The sequence below is a fragment of the Ammodytes marinus genome, assembly GCF_949987685.1.
Source record: "Ammodytes marinus genome assembly, contig: scaffold_268, whole genome shotgun sequence".
NCBI lineage: Eukaryota > Metazoa > Chordata > Actinopteri > Uranoscopiformes > Ammodytidae > Ammodytes > Ammodytes marinus.
In genome coordinates, this window is record NW_027648575.1 from 27,501 (window position 1) to 42,673 (window position 15,173).

At 40.1% G+C, this 15,173-nt stretch overlaps 1 protein-coding gene across 3 annotated transcripts in view; it reads left to right on the forward strand.

Moving 5' to 3' along the window:
* The window catches only part of smpd4 (sphingomyelin phosphodiesterase 4), a 22,386-nt gene extending 8,430 nt beyond the window's left edge, over positions 1 to 13,956 (forward strand). Inside the window, exons 10-20 of one of the 3 annotated variants that reach the window (XM_080054145.1) lie at positions 80 to 151; positions 3,158 to 3,271; positions 5,430 to 5,584; positions 6,149 to 6,239; positions 6,970 to 7,067; positions 7,920 to 8,083; positions 8,716 to 8,930; positions 9,731 to 9,955; positions 10,713 to 10,844; positions 12,140 to 12,268; positions 12,945 to 13,956. In XM_080054145.1, the coding sequence (XP_079910271.1) occupies positions 80 to 151; positions 3,158 to 3,271; positions 5,430 to 5,584; positions 6,149 to 6,239; positions 6,970 to 7,067; positions 7,920 to 8,083; positions 8,716 to 8,930; positions 9,731 to 9,955; positions 10,713 to 10,844; positions 12,140 to 12,268; positions 12,945 to 13,274 (1,725 nt within the window). In that variant the 3' untranslated portion in view covers positions 13,275 to 13,956. The remainder of the gene's footprint in view (positions 1 to 79; positions 152 to 3,157; positions 3,272 to 5,429; positions 5,585 to 6,148; positions 6,240 to 6,969; positions 7,068 to 7,919; positions 8,084 to 8,715; positions 8,931 to 9,730; positions 9,956 to 10,712; positions 10,845 to 12,139; positions 12,269 to 12,944) is intronic. The other 2 variants (XM_080054146.1, XM_080054147.1) reach the window with 2 other exon arrangements.
* Positions 13,957 to 15,173: the final 1,217 nt, after the last annotated feature.

A 15,173-nucleotide genomic window follows, 5' to 3' on the forward strand; every position in this document is an offset into this window, starting at 1 on the left:
TGTGTGTGTGTGTGTGTGTGTGTGTGTGTGTGTGTGTGTGTGTGTGTGTGTGTGTGTGTGTGTGTGTGTGTGTCCTCAGATGTTTGTAGAGATCTGGCTCCATCACTACTCACTGGAGATGTACCAGAAACTTCAGTCTCCTCAGGTGAAGGTAAGAATCAATACTTTCACGCTACTCACTGCAGCAACGCATAGCTGGCTGTCCACTGGCCACACACACACACACACACACACACACCCACACCCCTAGCCCCATCTGCTTTTTTTATTTTATCGATTGTGTTTTGAGCATCTTGCAGTGTGATTGCACAGCAGGCATTTAGACGCTTCACCTTTTCTTGTATATCATAGAATAAGATTTTAAAATCCCTTTTAGAATTGATAGCTTGTGATTAGCGTCAGAGCTACTGCATTAAGGAATGTTGCATGTGTTCCTGGTAGTAGTAAAGTGCTTTCGCTGCTTTTCCTCATTTGCATGTTGCATGTAGTTCACGTGTGTGTGTGTGTGTGTGTGTGTGTGTGTGTGTGTGTGTGTATAAACTGCATAGTGCACCTTTGATGTTGCCAGAGTATCAACAGTTATTTCAAAGAACTTGAGCTACATTACTGCTACATGAGGCTGCATAGGAAATAGTGAAATGTCCCTTTTAACATGCTAACAGTAGCCTTCATCAGAAGCACTGCTGTTTGTATACTGTGCACCTCCCTGATACTAAATGCTCCCACTTTAAATACATATTAAAGGAGCTACGAGGAACTTTGAAATATTTCTGAAACAGTCTCATTTTTCCTCTGATGATCATAAATTACATGTAACAGCAAACGAGACCATCAGTGCAAATAAAGCGATTTTCATATAGTTTTTCTTAATGCCTTTGGCATGGGTATGCGCTCACCCAGGAACAACAGCTGGCGTAGTAAAAACACTACCGCTTTTGTCCAAAGGAGGAGCTAGAATTAACACACACTGAAAGTTCCTCGGAGCACCTTTAAATGCTGTACATATTAACAAATGTGTTGTTGAGTTGTTGTGTTCTGTTTTGTGTCCATCTTGTGAAGAATGAACTGAAACTAAACTAATGACTCTTAATTCAGATTCATAAATGTTTCATTGGCGCAAAGCAGAATCATTCAGTTTTCATTTCACTCTGTTAATGTCAATAGTAGGGATGGGTATTATTAAAGACCTACTTCACCGGTGGGAGTATGAAGGTGCATTGAACTCTGAGATCCTATGTAGTATAAATGTGCAAAATGTTTAGAAATCGGTTCATCCTAGCCTGAGAAAAAGCAGAACGAGTGTTTTATGGTCTCACTGTCTAACCCTACAGTTTGCCCAGTTGTGATGTCACACATTTATACAACATAGGATCTCAGAGTTCACTACACCTTCATATTCCCACTGGTGAAGTAGGTCTTTAAATGTTATATACTAAAATTTGATTTAAGTTGAGACACTGCAGGCAAAACATTTTTAAGCACGGGTCAATTTAGAGATTTGTGTCTATTTATCTTCCATAACATGTCTTCTTTCATACTAGTATAAATCAAAGGTCCAACATGTACATTCAGGTGTTTATTTGACTAAACCTGGTCTGTATATTTCTCCTATACAACCATCTTTAACAGACATTATCTTAACATATGCTTTTTTTTTTCAATATTTTTGAAGCAAACATAATTTGTTCATATGTTGTTCATTTATGATACATTTTGTTCATAAGAACATGCAGTAAAAGCATTGTTAAGACCTCTACATAGTATTTTCTAAAATGATATATATTAATAATAAAAAAAACACTAATGTTGTTCAAATGAAATTCATATTTTAACTCTGGCTTCATCCAACATCTAGATTAAATTTTTAATTTTTTTAAAGATGCAGATGTTCTTAGTTTTATATTTCCACATTTTCATATTATTATATTATTATATCGCATTGTAATACACAAGATAATAAGTCTATTATTAATAAGATAATAGTCTGAATGTCAGAAATCAACTGGCAAAGTTTCATGATGATATCTATAAGTTTAACATGTTACCCTTTTCATCTGCAGTGTCTCTCCTTACAATGTTAATGTATAATTTCCCATCCTTATAACCATGTAACCCTTTGTGTGAGTAGTGTAGAAAAGCTGTGCATCGTACTAGCAATTAAAGGTGGAGTCAGTGATTCTGGAGAACGCTTTTTGTCAAATTGACTCACTGAATATGTTACCTGCTACGTGTGTGTGTGTGTGTGTGTTGTGTGTGTGTTTGTGTGCTGAAAAGCGTAGGCTCTGTTAACAAGCATTATGTTAGTAGCTACGGGGCCCCAAACCCTGTGCCCCTTTGTTTACAAGCCAAATACAGAGCCTAGGCTGTGTATTAACACTGGATGTTTTTTTAAAGCGCGCACACACACACACTACGGACAGGTAGTGAATTCACTGATTTTGACAAAGTGATTTTGACAACAGGCGTTCTCCAGAATCACTGACTACACCTTTAACCGTTGTGTTCTCACAGTCAATATGTGTTTTGTGTTTGTCTCCTCTCCTTGTCTCTACTACTGTTTCCTCCTACAACTTTTTAAACTTTTTTTATTTCAACCAAATATTTTCTTTATGATAAAACCACCCCATCTTATTTGTGTGTGGGTGTGTGTCTATTTCTGTGTGTGTGTGTGTGTGTGTGTGTGTGTGTGTGTGTATCTGTCTGTCTGGCTTCCTCTTGTCCGATTCTTATAAAACCTTCCACTACCATAAATATATATTTTTCTGATTTAAAAAAAAACAAAAAATCACGATTTCAATCTTATTTCTGTGTGTGTGGTTGACTCTTCTTATAAAACATTCCGTTTGCCTATCCTTTCCACCCTTCTATCTCCTTCTCTATCCTTCCGTACTTGTCGTTTTCTCTCCTTTCTTTCCTCATCCCCCTGTATTTTTCATATATCTATTTATTACTCTTTTTTAATTTCTTATTTATTTTTTATTTATTTGTGTGTTGCCTTTTTTTTTATCCTTTTTTTATTTCCGGTTCTTATAAAACCTTCCTCCTGCCATCTTTCCCTATCCCTTCCACCTTTCTATCTCCTTCTCTATCCCTCCCTTTCTCTCCTTTTCTCCCGTCATCCCCCTCTCCTCCCCCTGGTGGTGGCCTGGGTGAACAGCTGGCCTTGCTGCAGTATCGTCTCAGTATGTCCAGCATGCCGGTGCAGCCCAGCGTTGCTTTACCACCACAACACTCCTACCAAGTACTTTTACCTTTTCATTCACTCCTCGAGGTAAAACACTATAGTTAAACCCCTTAAGCTAACGTCAAGGCTACTTTTCTCATAGGGACGCAATAGCTGAGGCATTAACACTGCTACAGTCAACAGGGAAATGCTTAATAGAAGGCTTTTTTTTGGTTGAATTAGTTTTTTTCTATTTTATAGGTGCTACAAGAAACATTTAAAATATTTTCTGAAACAGTCAAATGTTTTCCTCTGATGATCATAAATTACATGTAACAGCAAACGAGACCATCAGTGCAAAGAATGCTATTTTTATTAAATTTTTCTAAATGCCTTTGTCATGGGTATACGCTCACCCAGGAACAACAGCTGGCGTTGGTTAAAACACTACCACCTTTGTCCAAAGGGGGGCGCTAGAATGAACACAAACTGAAAGTTCCTCGTAGCACCTTTTTAAAAATGCCCAACAATGCTTGCGGTTTGCTTTTTCTAGAACATTATCATTTTATTCCATACAATTTTTTTTTAAATAGTTATGTTAGATCTTATTTGACATAGAGACACATGCTCAATATATTGTAGCACACAGCCAAGTTTATTTAAGACAACCAAACCTAGCCTTATTAGGGCAAGACACTGCACTCAGAAACATTGTTTGTTTTTCATAAAATTAAATTTTTTATTCAAACAAAAAAAAATGTTTTAATGTCAATAATCAACTGGCAAAGTGCCTTCTTGATGATATCTGTATATCAAAAATGTATTACTTTAAAATCAGCAAATTTGGAATTTCCAGAGAAGTATCCTTGACAACAAACTTAATCCTAAGAATGAAGCCTTGCAGTTTAAATCAAAGCTTTTTTTTTTTTTTACTGCTTTGCGTGCGTTTTTTAAATGAATTTATTTTTATTATTTATTTTAATGCATGATTTTTAACACTCAGTCTGGTGTGGTTTGCTTCTGGCTTTTACGTGTTGATGTGCTTGATACACGTTTCTTTCTCTTTGTCGCTGTTATGTGACGCAAAAGATGATCCTATGAGTTCAACCATCTTTATTTTAACATGAGTCAAAGTAAAACATTTCTTAATTTTCTTAATTATTTTGCCTAAATTCATGTTGAAAGTAATTTACAAATATATTGGTTGTGTATTGACGAGACATTGCATCATTTGAACAAAGCAGCTTTTGCTATAAGCAGATAATGGAGTACTGAGGTCCCACTTTTCTTTCTAATTAATGTTATTTGAACATTATCAAGTGATAATTTGAAACAAATCATAAAAAAAAAAAAATCTTAAAGGTGCTGTGTGTATAAAGGGAAATAGCTTTTTTCAGAACAGACTTTATAGAAATGGAATATAATATTCAGAAGTATGTTTTAATTAGTGTATAGTCTCTTGTTTTTTATGACCTTAGAATGAGCCTTTTATATCTACATAGGAGCGGGGCGCTGAGGCCGCCATGTTGCACCGCCATGTTTCTACAGTAGCACAGAACGGACAAACTTAACGGCCTTGCACGTTTTTATATATAGTGGGCGTTCTGGGAGAAATGCACCTGTTGGAAGACCAAGAAGAAGAAGTACTATAGAATAAATAACTAAATACATCTTCACCTCATCACTTGATATTGTGGAAAGACTTGAGGCAGTGTTGGATGATGCCATCTTTAGTAACTAGAGCTTCTTGTCCTTGAAGGCCACCGTAGCTTCTGTAAAACCGTGAGACCTCTTTACTCTGTAGAAAAAAACTTTGTGCCGTTGGTGTCTATCTGCTTTGCTGCTTTGGGACTGCGATGCATTTTGATTTGGCTGGAAGTTAGTTCATTGAATTACATTTTTAATTTCAAATCGATGCAAAAGTTTCATTTTAACTTCTAAATTGAAGGTATAAGGGTCTTTAGCACAATTTTAGTTTGAGTGTCAACAAACAAGAACAATTATTTTTTATTTTTTAACTAAGACCTTCAAAGATGTATGATTTAGATTGTGGCCATTTTGGAAGATGGGCTACAAAAAAAAAATGGTCTGGTTTCTTGACACTCGAACCAAAATCGTTCTACAGACCCTAACCTTGAATTTATAAGTGAAAACTGAACTTTCACATCAACTTGAAATGACTGAGTGTCCAGGCACTACACTATTTATTTTTATTTTTTATGTAGCATTTAGTTAAAATTACTTTTTTAACTTATTTTCTTCACAGGAACCTTTCACCCCTTCTGAGGAGCATGTGTTGGTGGTTCGTCTGCTGGTCAAACATCTCCACGCCTTTTCAAACAGCCAGAAACCAGAGCAGATATCCAGCTCTCCCTCCGCACACTCTCACACTCACGCCAGCCCGCTCGAGGAATTCAAGAGGTAATAGGAGATACATATGTCTACTAAAAAGCCCTTTGTTAAGAACCCAAATCTGAAAAATGCTTTTTACTATGTCATCTGGGGAGATAGTTGTATGATAGTAAACATTAGATCTGTCTACCAGGGTTTTCAAGGATACAAGGACACTAAAAGGCATTAGATTAGTTAAAGTAGTTACGAGGAACTTTTAAATATTTCTGAAGCAGTCTCATTTTTCCTCTGATGATCATATGATACATATGTCTACTGTAAAGCCCTTTGTTTTTAAACCACAAATCTGCAAAATCATTCTAACTACGTCATCTGGGGAGATAGTTGCATGATGGTAAAGCATCTGAAATGAGTTAGTATTAAGATATTTTCAACAAATCTTTCAATTTGCTAAGCCATAGGGAGAAGGACTTTATGATTTATAATAATTTATTCTGAAGTTTAAAAAATCTAAAAATAATTCTTATTCTTTTCTTTATTGTTTCTTACATGTTATTAGTTGATATTATATTATATGAATTTCCCTGTTAAAAAGCCTATAATGTTGTATTGTATTTTTCCTCCTGTCTACAGAGTGGTGGTGCAGCGTTTTGTCCAACAGAAACTTTACCTGTTCCTGCAGCATTGCTTCGGTCACTGGCCTCTGGACGCATCTTTCAGAGCGGTACGTCTCACACACACAAGATACATATTTAGTTATATATTTATATGTATTACCCCAAGCGACTGTGTCTCAGGTGGTAGAGCGGGTCGGCCAATGATCGAAGGGTTGTCGGTTCGATTCCCGTCCTGCCACCTGTGTCATGGTTGTTGTGTCCTTGGGCAAGACACTTCCCCCACCTTTCCTCGTGTGAATGTCGATAGTTAGCCTGCTATGAATGAATGGGTGTGTGAATGGTAACGCGGGAATGGGAACAGTTCTCCCTTGAAATAGTCTCCGGTCTCAATGGGATTTACCTGTATAAATAAAAAGTAAAAAAATAAATAAAACATATTTAGTTATATATTTATTACCCCAAGGAGCCTTGTGTCTTATAGCTAGTGGTAACTTGTACTCTGTGAATTAACAAACAAGTAGCTTGTCGGCATATCGTCTTTACTAAATGATTATTGTAGCCATGAACATTGTAGAAAGACTTTTAGTTTCAGCATTTAGTTTATCTGTAAATATTTTTCAAGAAATATTTTTCTTAAAAATGCACGGACAGTTAAAGGAATGTTTTTTTTTTTAACTATTCCTTTTAAGTATAGCGTGTGACCCCGAAAGTCACTTTTATCAGAAACACACACACACAAACACCTGCTGCTATTCCTTTAAATGAGTGTCTGTCTGTCTGTTGTTCTGACTGTCCCTCTGTCATTCTGTCTGTGTGTCTATCTGTCTGTGTGTTTAGGTGTTGGAGACGTGGCTGAGCTACATCCAGCCGTGGAGATACACAGACGAGAAGCCAAACCCTCAGACCGAACAGAACAGAACCGTACCAGACAAATGGTGAGTCTCATTTCAAGTCTTTTTATAGAAAGTGGATTTTGTTTTCTCACAAAGATGACTGAAACAATACAGAAAGTGTTTTTAGTTTTTGTAAAAATCATATTGAGTAACTAGCTTCTTGTCCTTGAAGGCCACCGTAGCTTCTGTAAGCTTTCCCAAAGGGGAGGAGTTAGCAAGGGAGCGTTGACATCTACACAATACTACAATATTACACACTGCACCTTTTAAGGAGAAGTTCAGATTAAGGTGAAAATGTTGTATTTATAGGCTTTTTTTCAAATTACTTTATTTTTGGATTGAACAACTAACATGGCGTACTCTACTACAGGTTTCTAAGGACATTGTTTAAACTAAACTAGGGGCGGCAGTGGCGAAGTGGGCAGGGAGGTCGCCTCTGGAGTGCAGGGTCGGAGGTTCGATCCCCCACCTACCCGCCACATGTTGAAGTGTCCTTGGGCAAGACATTTAACCCCGAATTGCTCCCGAGAGTTAGCTTGCACCCTGCGTGGTAGCTGCTGCTATCGGTGTATGAATGTGTGTGTGATTGGGTGAATGTGTACAAAACAATGTAAAGCGCTTTGAGTCTGTGAAAAACCAGGGAAAAGCGCTTTATAAGTGGAGTCCATTTAACATTTAAAGGCAAATGTTAAACAAAAAAGGGGGTGTCATGTAGGTCCCTTCAGTACTGTTAAATAGTCCAGGAAAGGCTGACATATCTGTTTAAACTTCTCTGCTTTCCCTGAAATCTCGAACAAATTTTCTCCATATATAAAGCATTAGAGAACTCTATAAGCCAGATATCAAAGCATTTATAGGCGTTTTAATAGTGATATTTTCCCTCTGTGTTTCCAGGGAGTCTTTTGTCCAGGAGAACCTGCTCATGTACACCAAGCTGTTCCAGGTGTTTCTGAACCGAGCCGTGAGGACCGATCTGGTCAACGCCAAGAACGCTCTGATGGTGTTTAGAGTCGCAAAGGTGTTCGTCCAACCCAACCTCGCCGAGATGATACAGAAAGGTACGAATGGAAGACAGACAGACAGGCAGGCAGGCAGGCAGGCAGGCAGGCAGACACACAGACAGACAGACAGACATACGGACAGACGGACAGACAGATAGATTCAGTCACTCACTCACTCACTCAGTCGCAAAGGTGTTCGTCCAACCCAACTTCGCCGAGATGATACAGAAAGGTGAGAATGGAAAAGAGACAGACATGAGAACGTACTTAAAGGTGCACTGTGTAACTTAGGCTGTGTCAGAAACGTGAACATTTTCTAAGGTAAATTCTCTTAATAAACAAACTTTCCTCACAGGAAAATGTAGATCCCTGTGAACACTGTTTGAAGTTAGAAAGCTTCCTGAAAAGTTACTGTTTCACCGCTGCTGTTGTTGTTGTTTACAGCAGCAGGGCCCACAGTTTGGTTTACAAACATATTCTAGTCTTAACGTTTGGTTCCAGGTTCCTCAAAATAATTTACGTTTGATTTATGATGATAGAATTATTCAATACTAAGAATTACATGTAGAGAAAATATGTTTAGTAAACTAACTGCAGGCTCTGTGGATGTAAACAAACCCCCCTCCTTCAATTCAAATTCATAATGTAAAATATTGTTTAAACCCCAAACATTTCGTTCCTCCCACCAGGAGAGCAGTTGTTTTTGGAGCCGGAACACGTATTACATCACCGCCAGCCCCGCGGTTACCTGGGCAACCTCTCGCCCAATCAGGGAGGCAGCTTCCTGTCGTCGAGGCAGCGCGTGGTAACGGATGTGGTGTTTCGGGTGAAGAGTCACGTCTACGCGCTGGAGGGGCAAGACTGTCAGTACAAGCAGATGTTTGGGACCGACCTCAGGGCTGCCGTGAGTTTATACACCTGTTTACAGAGGCTAGGCTGTGAAGTAACCACACATACACTATATATAACCTTTTTACAGAGCCTAGGCTGTGTATTAACAACACATACAGATGTTTAGGAACTACCTCAGGGCTGCCATGAGTTATTACAGGGTTTACAGAGCCTAGGCTATGTATTAACCACACTTATTAGATATATAGATATAGATTGAATGGTGTCATCAGTGATTCTGAAGACTGTCAGTACAAGCAGATGTTTGGGACGGACCTCAGGGCTGCCGTCAGTTTATACAGTGGTTACAGAGCCTATGCTGTGTATTACTGTAGGGTTTACAGAGCCTAGGCTGTGTATTACTGTAGGGTTTACAGAGCCTAGGCTGTGCATTAACAACACATTCACTTATTACTTTGAGATTGAAAGAGAAGTGATTTTGTAGAACTTTTGTTGTCAAAATAAATTTGTTTAAATAATTTAATTTTTCCTCATGATCCGCTACCTGTGTGTGAGCTGGGGGGACAACATGCTAATACACAGTCTGGGGGAAAACATGCTAATACACAGTCTGGGGGAAACATGCTGATACACAGTCAAGGCTCTGTAAACTGGCATGTTGTTTGCTTTTTCTCAGATGTGTCTTTTTACAACTTATAAAACTTTTGACAACAATTAAACCAGTTAAAAAAACGTTTTAAGCTGGAGACAGAATGTTCATGAATCATAATTCAGTGTAAAGATGGTCTAAACCGACTTAATTTTGTTGCACATTTTTTCACCGCTGTTATTTTTTCTCCGTTATGTTCCCAGGTGATGAAACTGATCCAGATAATAGCGTCTGCGCGTCAGACGGCAAAGCGTATCTCAGACCACTGCAGCGAGGTGGCCTCTGGCTCCTCCGTGCTGTCCTGGTTCGGCTTGGGACCGTCACACAGCAACAACACTCTGAGTGAACCGGAGGAGAGCGGGGAGTGTCTGAAGAAAACACACGAGTTCCTGGACAGAGCACTGGAGAACCTCTGCACTATATTCAAGGTGAGAGTCACTGACAATGTTGTTTACTACAAATTAAAGGTGCTATGAGGAACTTTTACAATATTTCTGAAACAGTCCAATTTTTCCTCTGATGATCATAAATTACATGTAACAGCAAACGAGACCATCAGTGCACAACAGAGCGCTCGAGAATCTATGTACTATATTCAAGGTTAGAGGCACTGACAATGTTGTTTACTATCACTTAAAGGTGCTACCGGGAACTTTTAAATATTTCACAATATATTCCCAAGTCAACGGCCTTTTTTTGGGGTGGGGGCGGCCCACATCATTTATTTTAGAAAGAATATTTTAATTTATTTTATTTTTTTAAACCTGTTTTAATTTCTTATTTATTTTTTAACAAAATATATTATGCAAAAGTGATTTTTGACAACTAGGTTTTACAACAGGACATTTTTAGATTCTTTTTATAAAACATTCAGATTTTAGAAATGTGTTTTAAATATTTCATAATTTTAATTGCATTTGGTGTTTCCATAGCTTAACAAAAAATGTATGAACATTATAAGGGGAACGTTTCAGTCATTAGTTGAATAAAACTAACTTTTTGGGACTGTTTTATTGGGGCACTTTACGACCCAAAAAAAGAATAAAAAAAAGAAAGAAGCTAAAACAAAATACAACTTTAAAATCCCAGAAAAAAAGCTCCAAGAAATAACTAAATTGTCAAAAAAAGCAAAACAAAAATATATTCATGTAACACTTACTTTTATTGTTGTGTCTTTCCTCCCAGCTGAACAGCGGGCAGCTCTCCCAGCTCATCTCCACTCTGGGATGTTCTCAGGACGAAGGAAACAACAAGCAGCTTCCAGACTGTATCCAGGGAGACAACGGGCTCATTCTGACTGACCTGGGCCGCAGACAGGTGTGTGTGTGTGTGTGTGTGTGTGTGTGTGTGTTTGTGCATCTGTGTGTGTTTGTGCATCTGTGTGTGTGTGTGTGTCTCTTGGAGCAAATTTGAGTTTTCGAAAAGCGCTATCTAAGTTTAATCTAAAATATTTTTTTTACAATTAAAGGGACTCACACCCATGCTGCAATTGAGAATTACAGCACTATCATACCATCCCGCCTCCCTCCAATGCCCCCACACCCTCGTTCCATGCTTGTATCACTGGTTTCACTTCAGAGGTGTCGGCCAGAACACCACTTATGGCCAAAGGCGTCAGACTATAAGCATGAGACTAGGAGAGGAGGAGTAGGGTTTTATCCGCTCTTTATTTTACTTCTTTCACAGGCACAGTCGCATATAGATCGCGGGAAAAGAACAAAGGTTTAAACTCCGCTCGTGAGGAGACGTTACAACAGCTGTTGCGACCCGCAAATCGCATGCAAACTATATTATAACAGCGATCGGGACTGCATGTACATACTCACACGGGTGATTCACATTTAAACTCAGATAAACACGTTTCCATGTGGAATGATCGCTTACTGCGGCAACGCTCACACATCTGACCGAGGGAGAAGAGAACGGAAACTAAACAGACTCTCTGTCCGACTGACGTCACGGCCCTAACTGACTGCTATCCACACTGAACAAAACACATCTTAACACACTGTAAGAAATAACAACACTGTAACTTATGAACGTTGGGGCCTTTTCTACAATGGTCGCTACTCGCTACTGTCTGCCGTGGAATCAAAACAAACCCTCTAGTTGAGAATGCGCAATACAGAAGCAGACGGCAAACAGACAGGTCTGTCGGCCAATCAAATCGTTCGGTCCGAACGATTTGATTGGTTGAATTTTATATATATTTTTCATAATATTATGTGATTGAAATCATTGTTTGTTTTTACTCCTGGTGGGTCTGTCTTATATTTTAGAGTGTAATTACCTTATTAATACCATTTTAACCTAATCCAAAAAAAGTGTAAAAATGCACCAAAGGTAAAAGTCGCTTTAATGTAATAAATATATACAGTATATGTGCATTATAACTGTTGGTTTAACAGCAAGGAATATAACTATGTGTTTGTATGTGTCTCTCTCTCTCACTGTGTGTGTGTGTGTGTGTGTGTGTGTGTGTGTGTGTGTGTGTGTGTGTGTGTGTGTGTGTGTGTGTGTGTGTGTGTGTGTGTGTGTGTGTGTGTGTGTGTGTCTCTCTCTCTGTCTCTCTCTCTATGTGTGTGTGTGTGTATGTGTGTGTGTGTGTGTAGATGATCAGTGGTCTGCGTAGGTTTGATATCCGTTACCAAGGAGACCCTGAGCTGCAGCCAATCAGGAGCTACGAGAACGCTCTGCTGGTCAGACTGTTCTACAAGATCTCCTCTCTGGTCAATGACAAGGTGAGAGAAAGACAGGCAGACAGACAGACAGGGAGACAGACAGACAGACAGACAGACAGACAGGGAGAGAGAGAGACAGACAGACAGGCAGACAGGGAGACAGACAGGGAGAGAGAGAGACAGACAGACAGGCAGACAGACAGACAGACAGACAGACAGGGTGAGAGATAGACAGGGTGAGAGACAGACAGGGCGACAGACACACAGGGAGACAGATGTACAGACACAGACAGACAGACACAGAGAGAGACACAGACAGACAGACACAGACAGACAGGCAGGTAGACACACACACAGACAGACAGGCAGAGAGACAGACACAGAGACAGAGAGAGAAAGAGAAACAGACAGACACACACAGACAGGGTGAGAGACGGAGAGAGAGAGAGACACAGACAAAAATGGCAATCCTAATACACAGAGAGAGAGACACGCATGCGCACATTCATACACATACTGTCAAATACAGAAATACAGAGAGTGACACAAATTCACACACATAAACCTGGTTTGACCCCTTACCTTTTTTTTACTCTTGTCCCCCCTTCCACACACACACACACACACACACACACACACACACACACACACACACACACACACACACACACACACACACACACACACACACAAACCTGTTGTTTTTAACATTAACCATACTTTCTTTCTCTTACAGTTGGGAGGTCACATGGGCGGGCTGTGTTCCCGTCAGGACTTCCTGGGTCGTTTGTCTCGTCACTTCCTGTCTCAGAGCGACCCATCGAACCAACTGAAGCAAAGCCCCGTCACACGCCGCGCGCTAGAGGCTAACGCTAGCCGCCAACCCCGCGTTAGCCTGCGCACGCTAGCTAGCTACAGAACGCTAATCATTCTGCTCTTCTTCTACATGTTCTTTGGAGCGGTGATGTCGCTGAATCCGGCCTCCAGCACGTTGCTCATTCTGACTGGAGGGTTTCTGTACGGAGTGCTTATGACCCTGTGTGGGGACAAGCTGAAGAGTCATTAACACAGACAGGCAGACAGACAGACAGACAGACGGACGGACGGACGGACGGACGGACGGACGGACGGACAGACAGACAGACAGACAGACAGACAGACGGACGGACGGATTGACAGACAGATACAGACAGGCAGGCAGGCAGGGGTCCCTACATGTCTACAAGGAATTTACTCAATTCCAATGCTTTGAATGCATTATTTTGGTTCTATAGAGTCAAGAAACTAGACCAATTATTTAGTTTTTTGCCCTGAGTTAAGACCTTCAACAATAAATTTGGCCATTTGGGAAGGTGGGCCAAAAAAAAGAAATTGTTTGACTTCTTGAAACTTGAACCAACATTGTTCTATAGGCCCTTACCTTCAATTAAAGAGAGAAAACGAAACTTTGGCATCAACTAGAAATGGCGGAGTGTCCAGGCACCAGACTATGAGGGACTATGAGTATTTTGAATTGAGACGTGTAGGAATTCTGTCTGCATATTTTTCTTGCTTTTCATACGAACGCTCGACTGTTTTGTATGTTTTTTTTTCATATGAACTTGTAAATAATGAATTGCGTTGCTGCTCTGTTGCTAGGACACATTATTTAGTTTTGAATTAGTTTTTACTTTAAAGAGCATCTGTTGAAAGGTGCAGGCCAAAACATACACACTGCACTAACAGAATAACGTGATTTTTCTCTCTGAAAGCAGAATGTATTTTTGTCCAAAATACTCAATAAACTGTTTGCACTTGTTTGTATATTTCGTGGAATCATTGAATGAAACACACTGGGGAAACAGCAGAGAACTTAACATTAATGATGAATGAAAATTAAAGTTGAACCCGAGTGGTCAATGTTCAAAACCATTTGCTGAAGCCTGGCGGGGAGCTGTGGTGTCAAGGTCTTAAGCCCAGTTCAGACCAAACATTCGCCTCGCAACGACTTGAAACTCCCTGCGACGAGACGGGCTGAGACGTTCTAAAGCTGGACCTGGCGATTTCCCTCGAACACCGTGGTGGACACAGGTGGTCAAGGAAGTCGTCAGACTGAAGAAGTGCTGCCGAGATATGTTATCCCGGGGGACTCCAGAGGCAGTTGACCAGCAGTTTCAAAGGACTGCAGCCTCTACTGCGAAAGAGGCAAAGCAGGGAGGTGCTTCAGGAAGGAGGCCTCGGGGAAGACCCAGGACTAGGTGGAGAGAATATATCTCCACACTGGCCTGGGAACGCCTCGAGATCCCCCAGTCAGAGCTATTCAATGTGGCCGGGGAAGAAGAAGTTTGGAATTTCCTCCGCTTAACTTGAAGTAAATTGGAATCTATTTCTCCTAACATTAAAAAAAAAACGTTTTAAGGTGAATTGAAATCCTCATGTCACCTCTGAGCTTTGGTCTGGCCGTCATGTTCCCCACACAGAGTGGTTTTAGAGGGAGGGACTCCCTCCTCTCTGTCCTCACTCTGATCCTTGCTGCTCCAGAGGAAACACACAGCAACTGAAATGCTGCTTTCCATCATTTAAGGTAAGTAAACTTTACTATCCTCGTTGGGGCAATACACATGTACCAATATTGGCTGTTATTCTCTGCTTCATATCAGTGTCGGGTGAATTCATTCAGACAGTGTGAGGCAAGCTGCCATCAGCTGCTGTACCTCTACTATCAGGCCACTAGATGGAGCCATGAAGCTGCATTGAAGTGAAGACCAGGAACGTTCACTCATTCATACCCACTGAATCTGACGAGACGCCTACCTGTCCTTAGAGTAGCTACGAGGAACAATTGAATATTTCAAATAAGCGCTATTTTTATAATTTTTTCTTAATGCCTTTGTCATGGGTACTCTCACCCTGGAACAACAGCTGGCGTAGTAAAAACACTACTGCTTTTGTCTAAAGGGGCCACTCAAATTAATACAAACTTAAA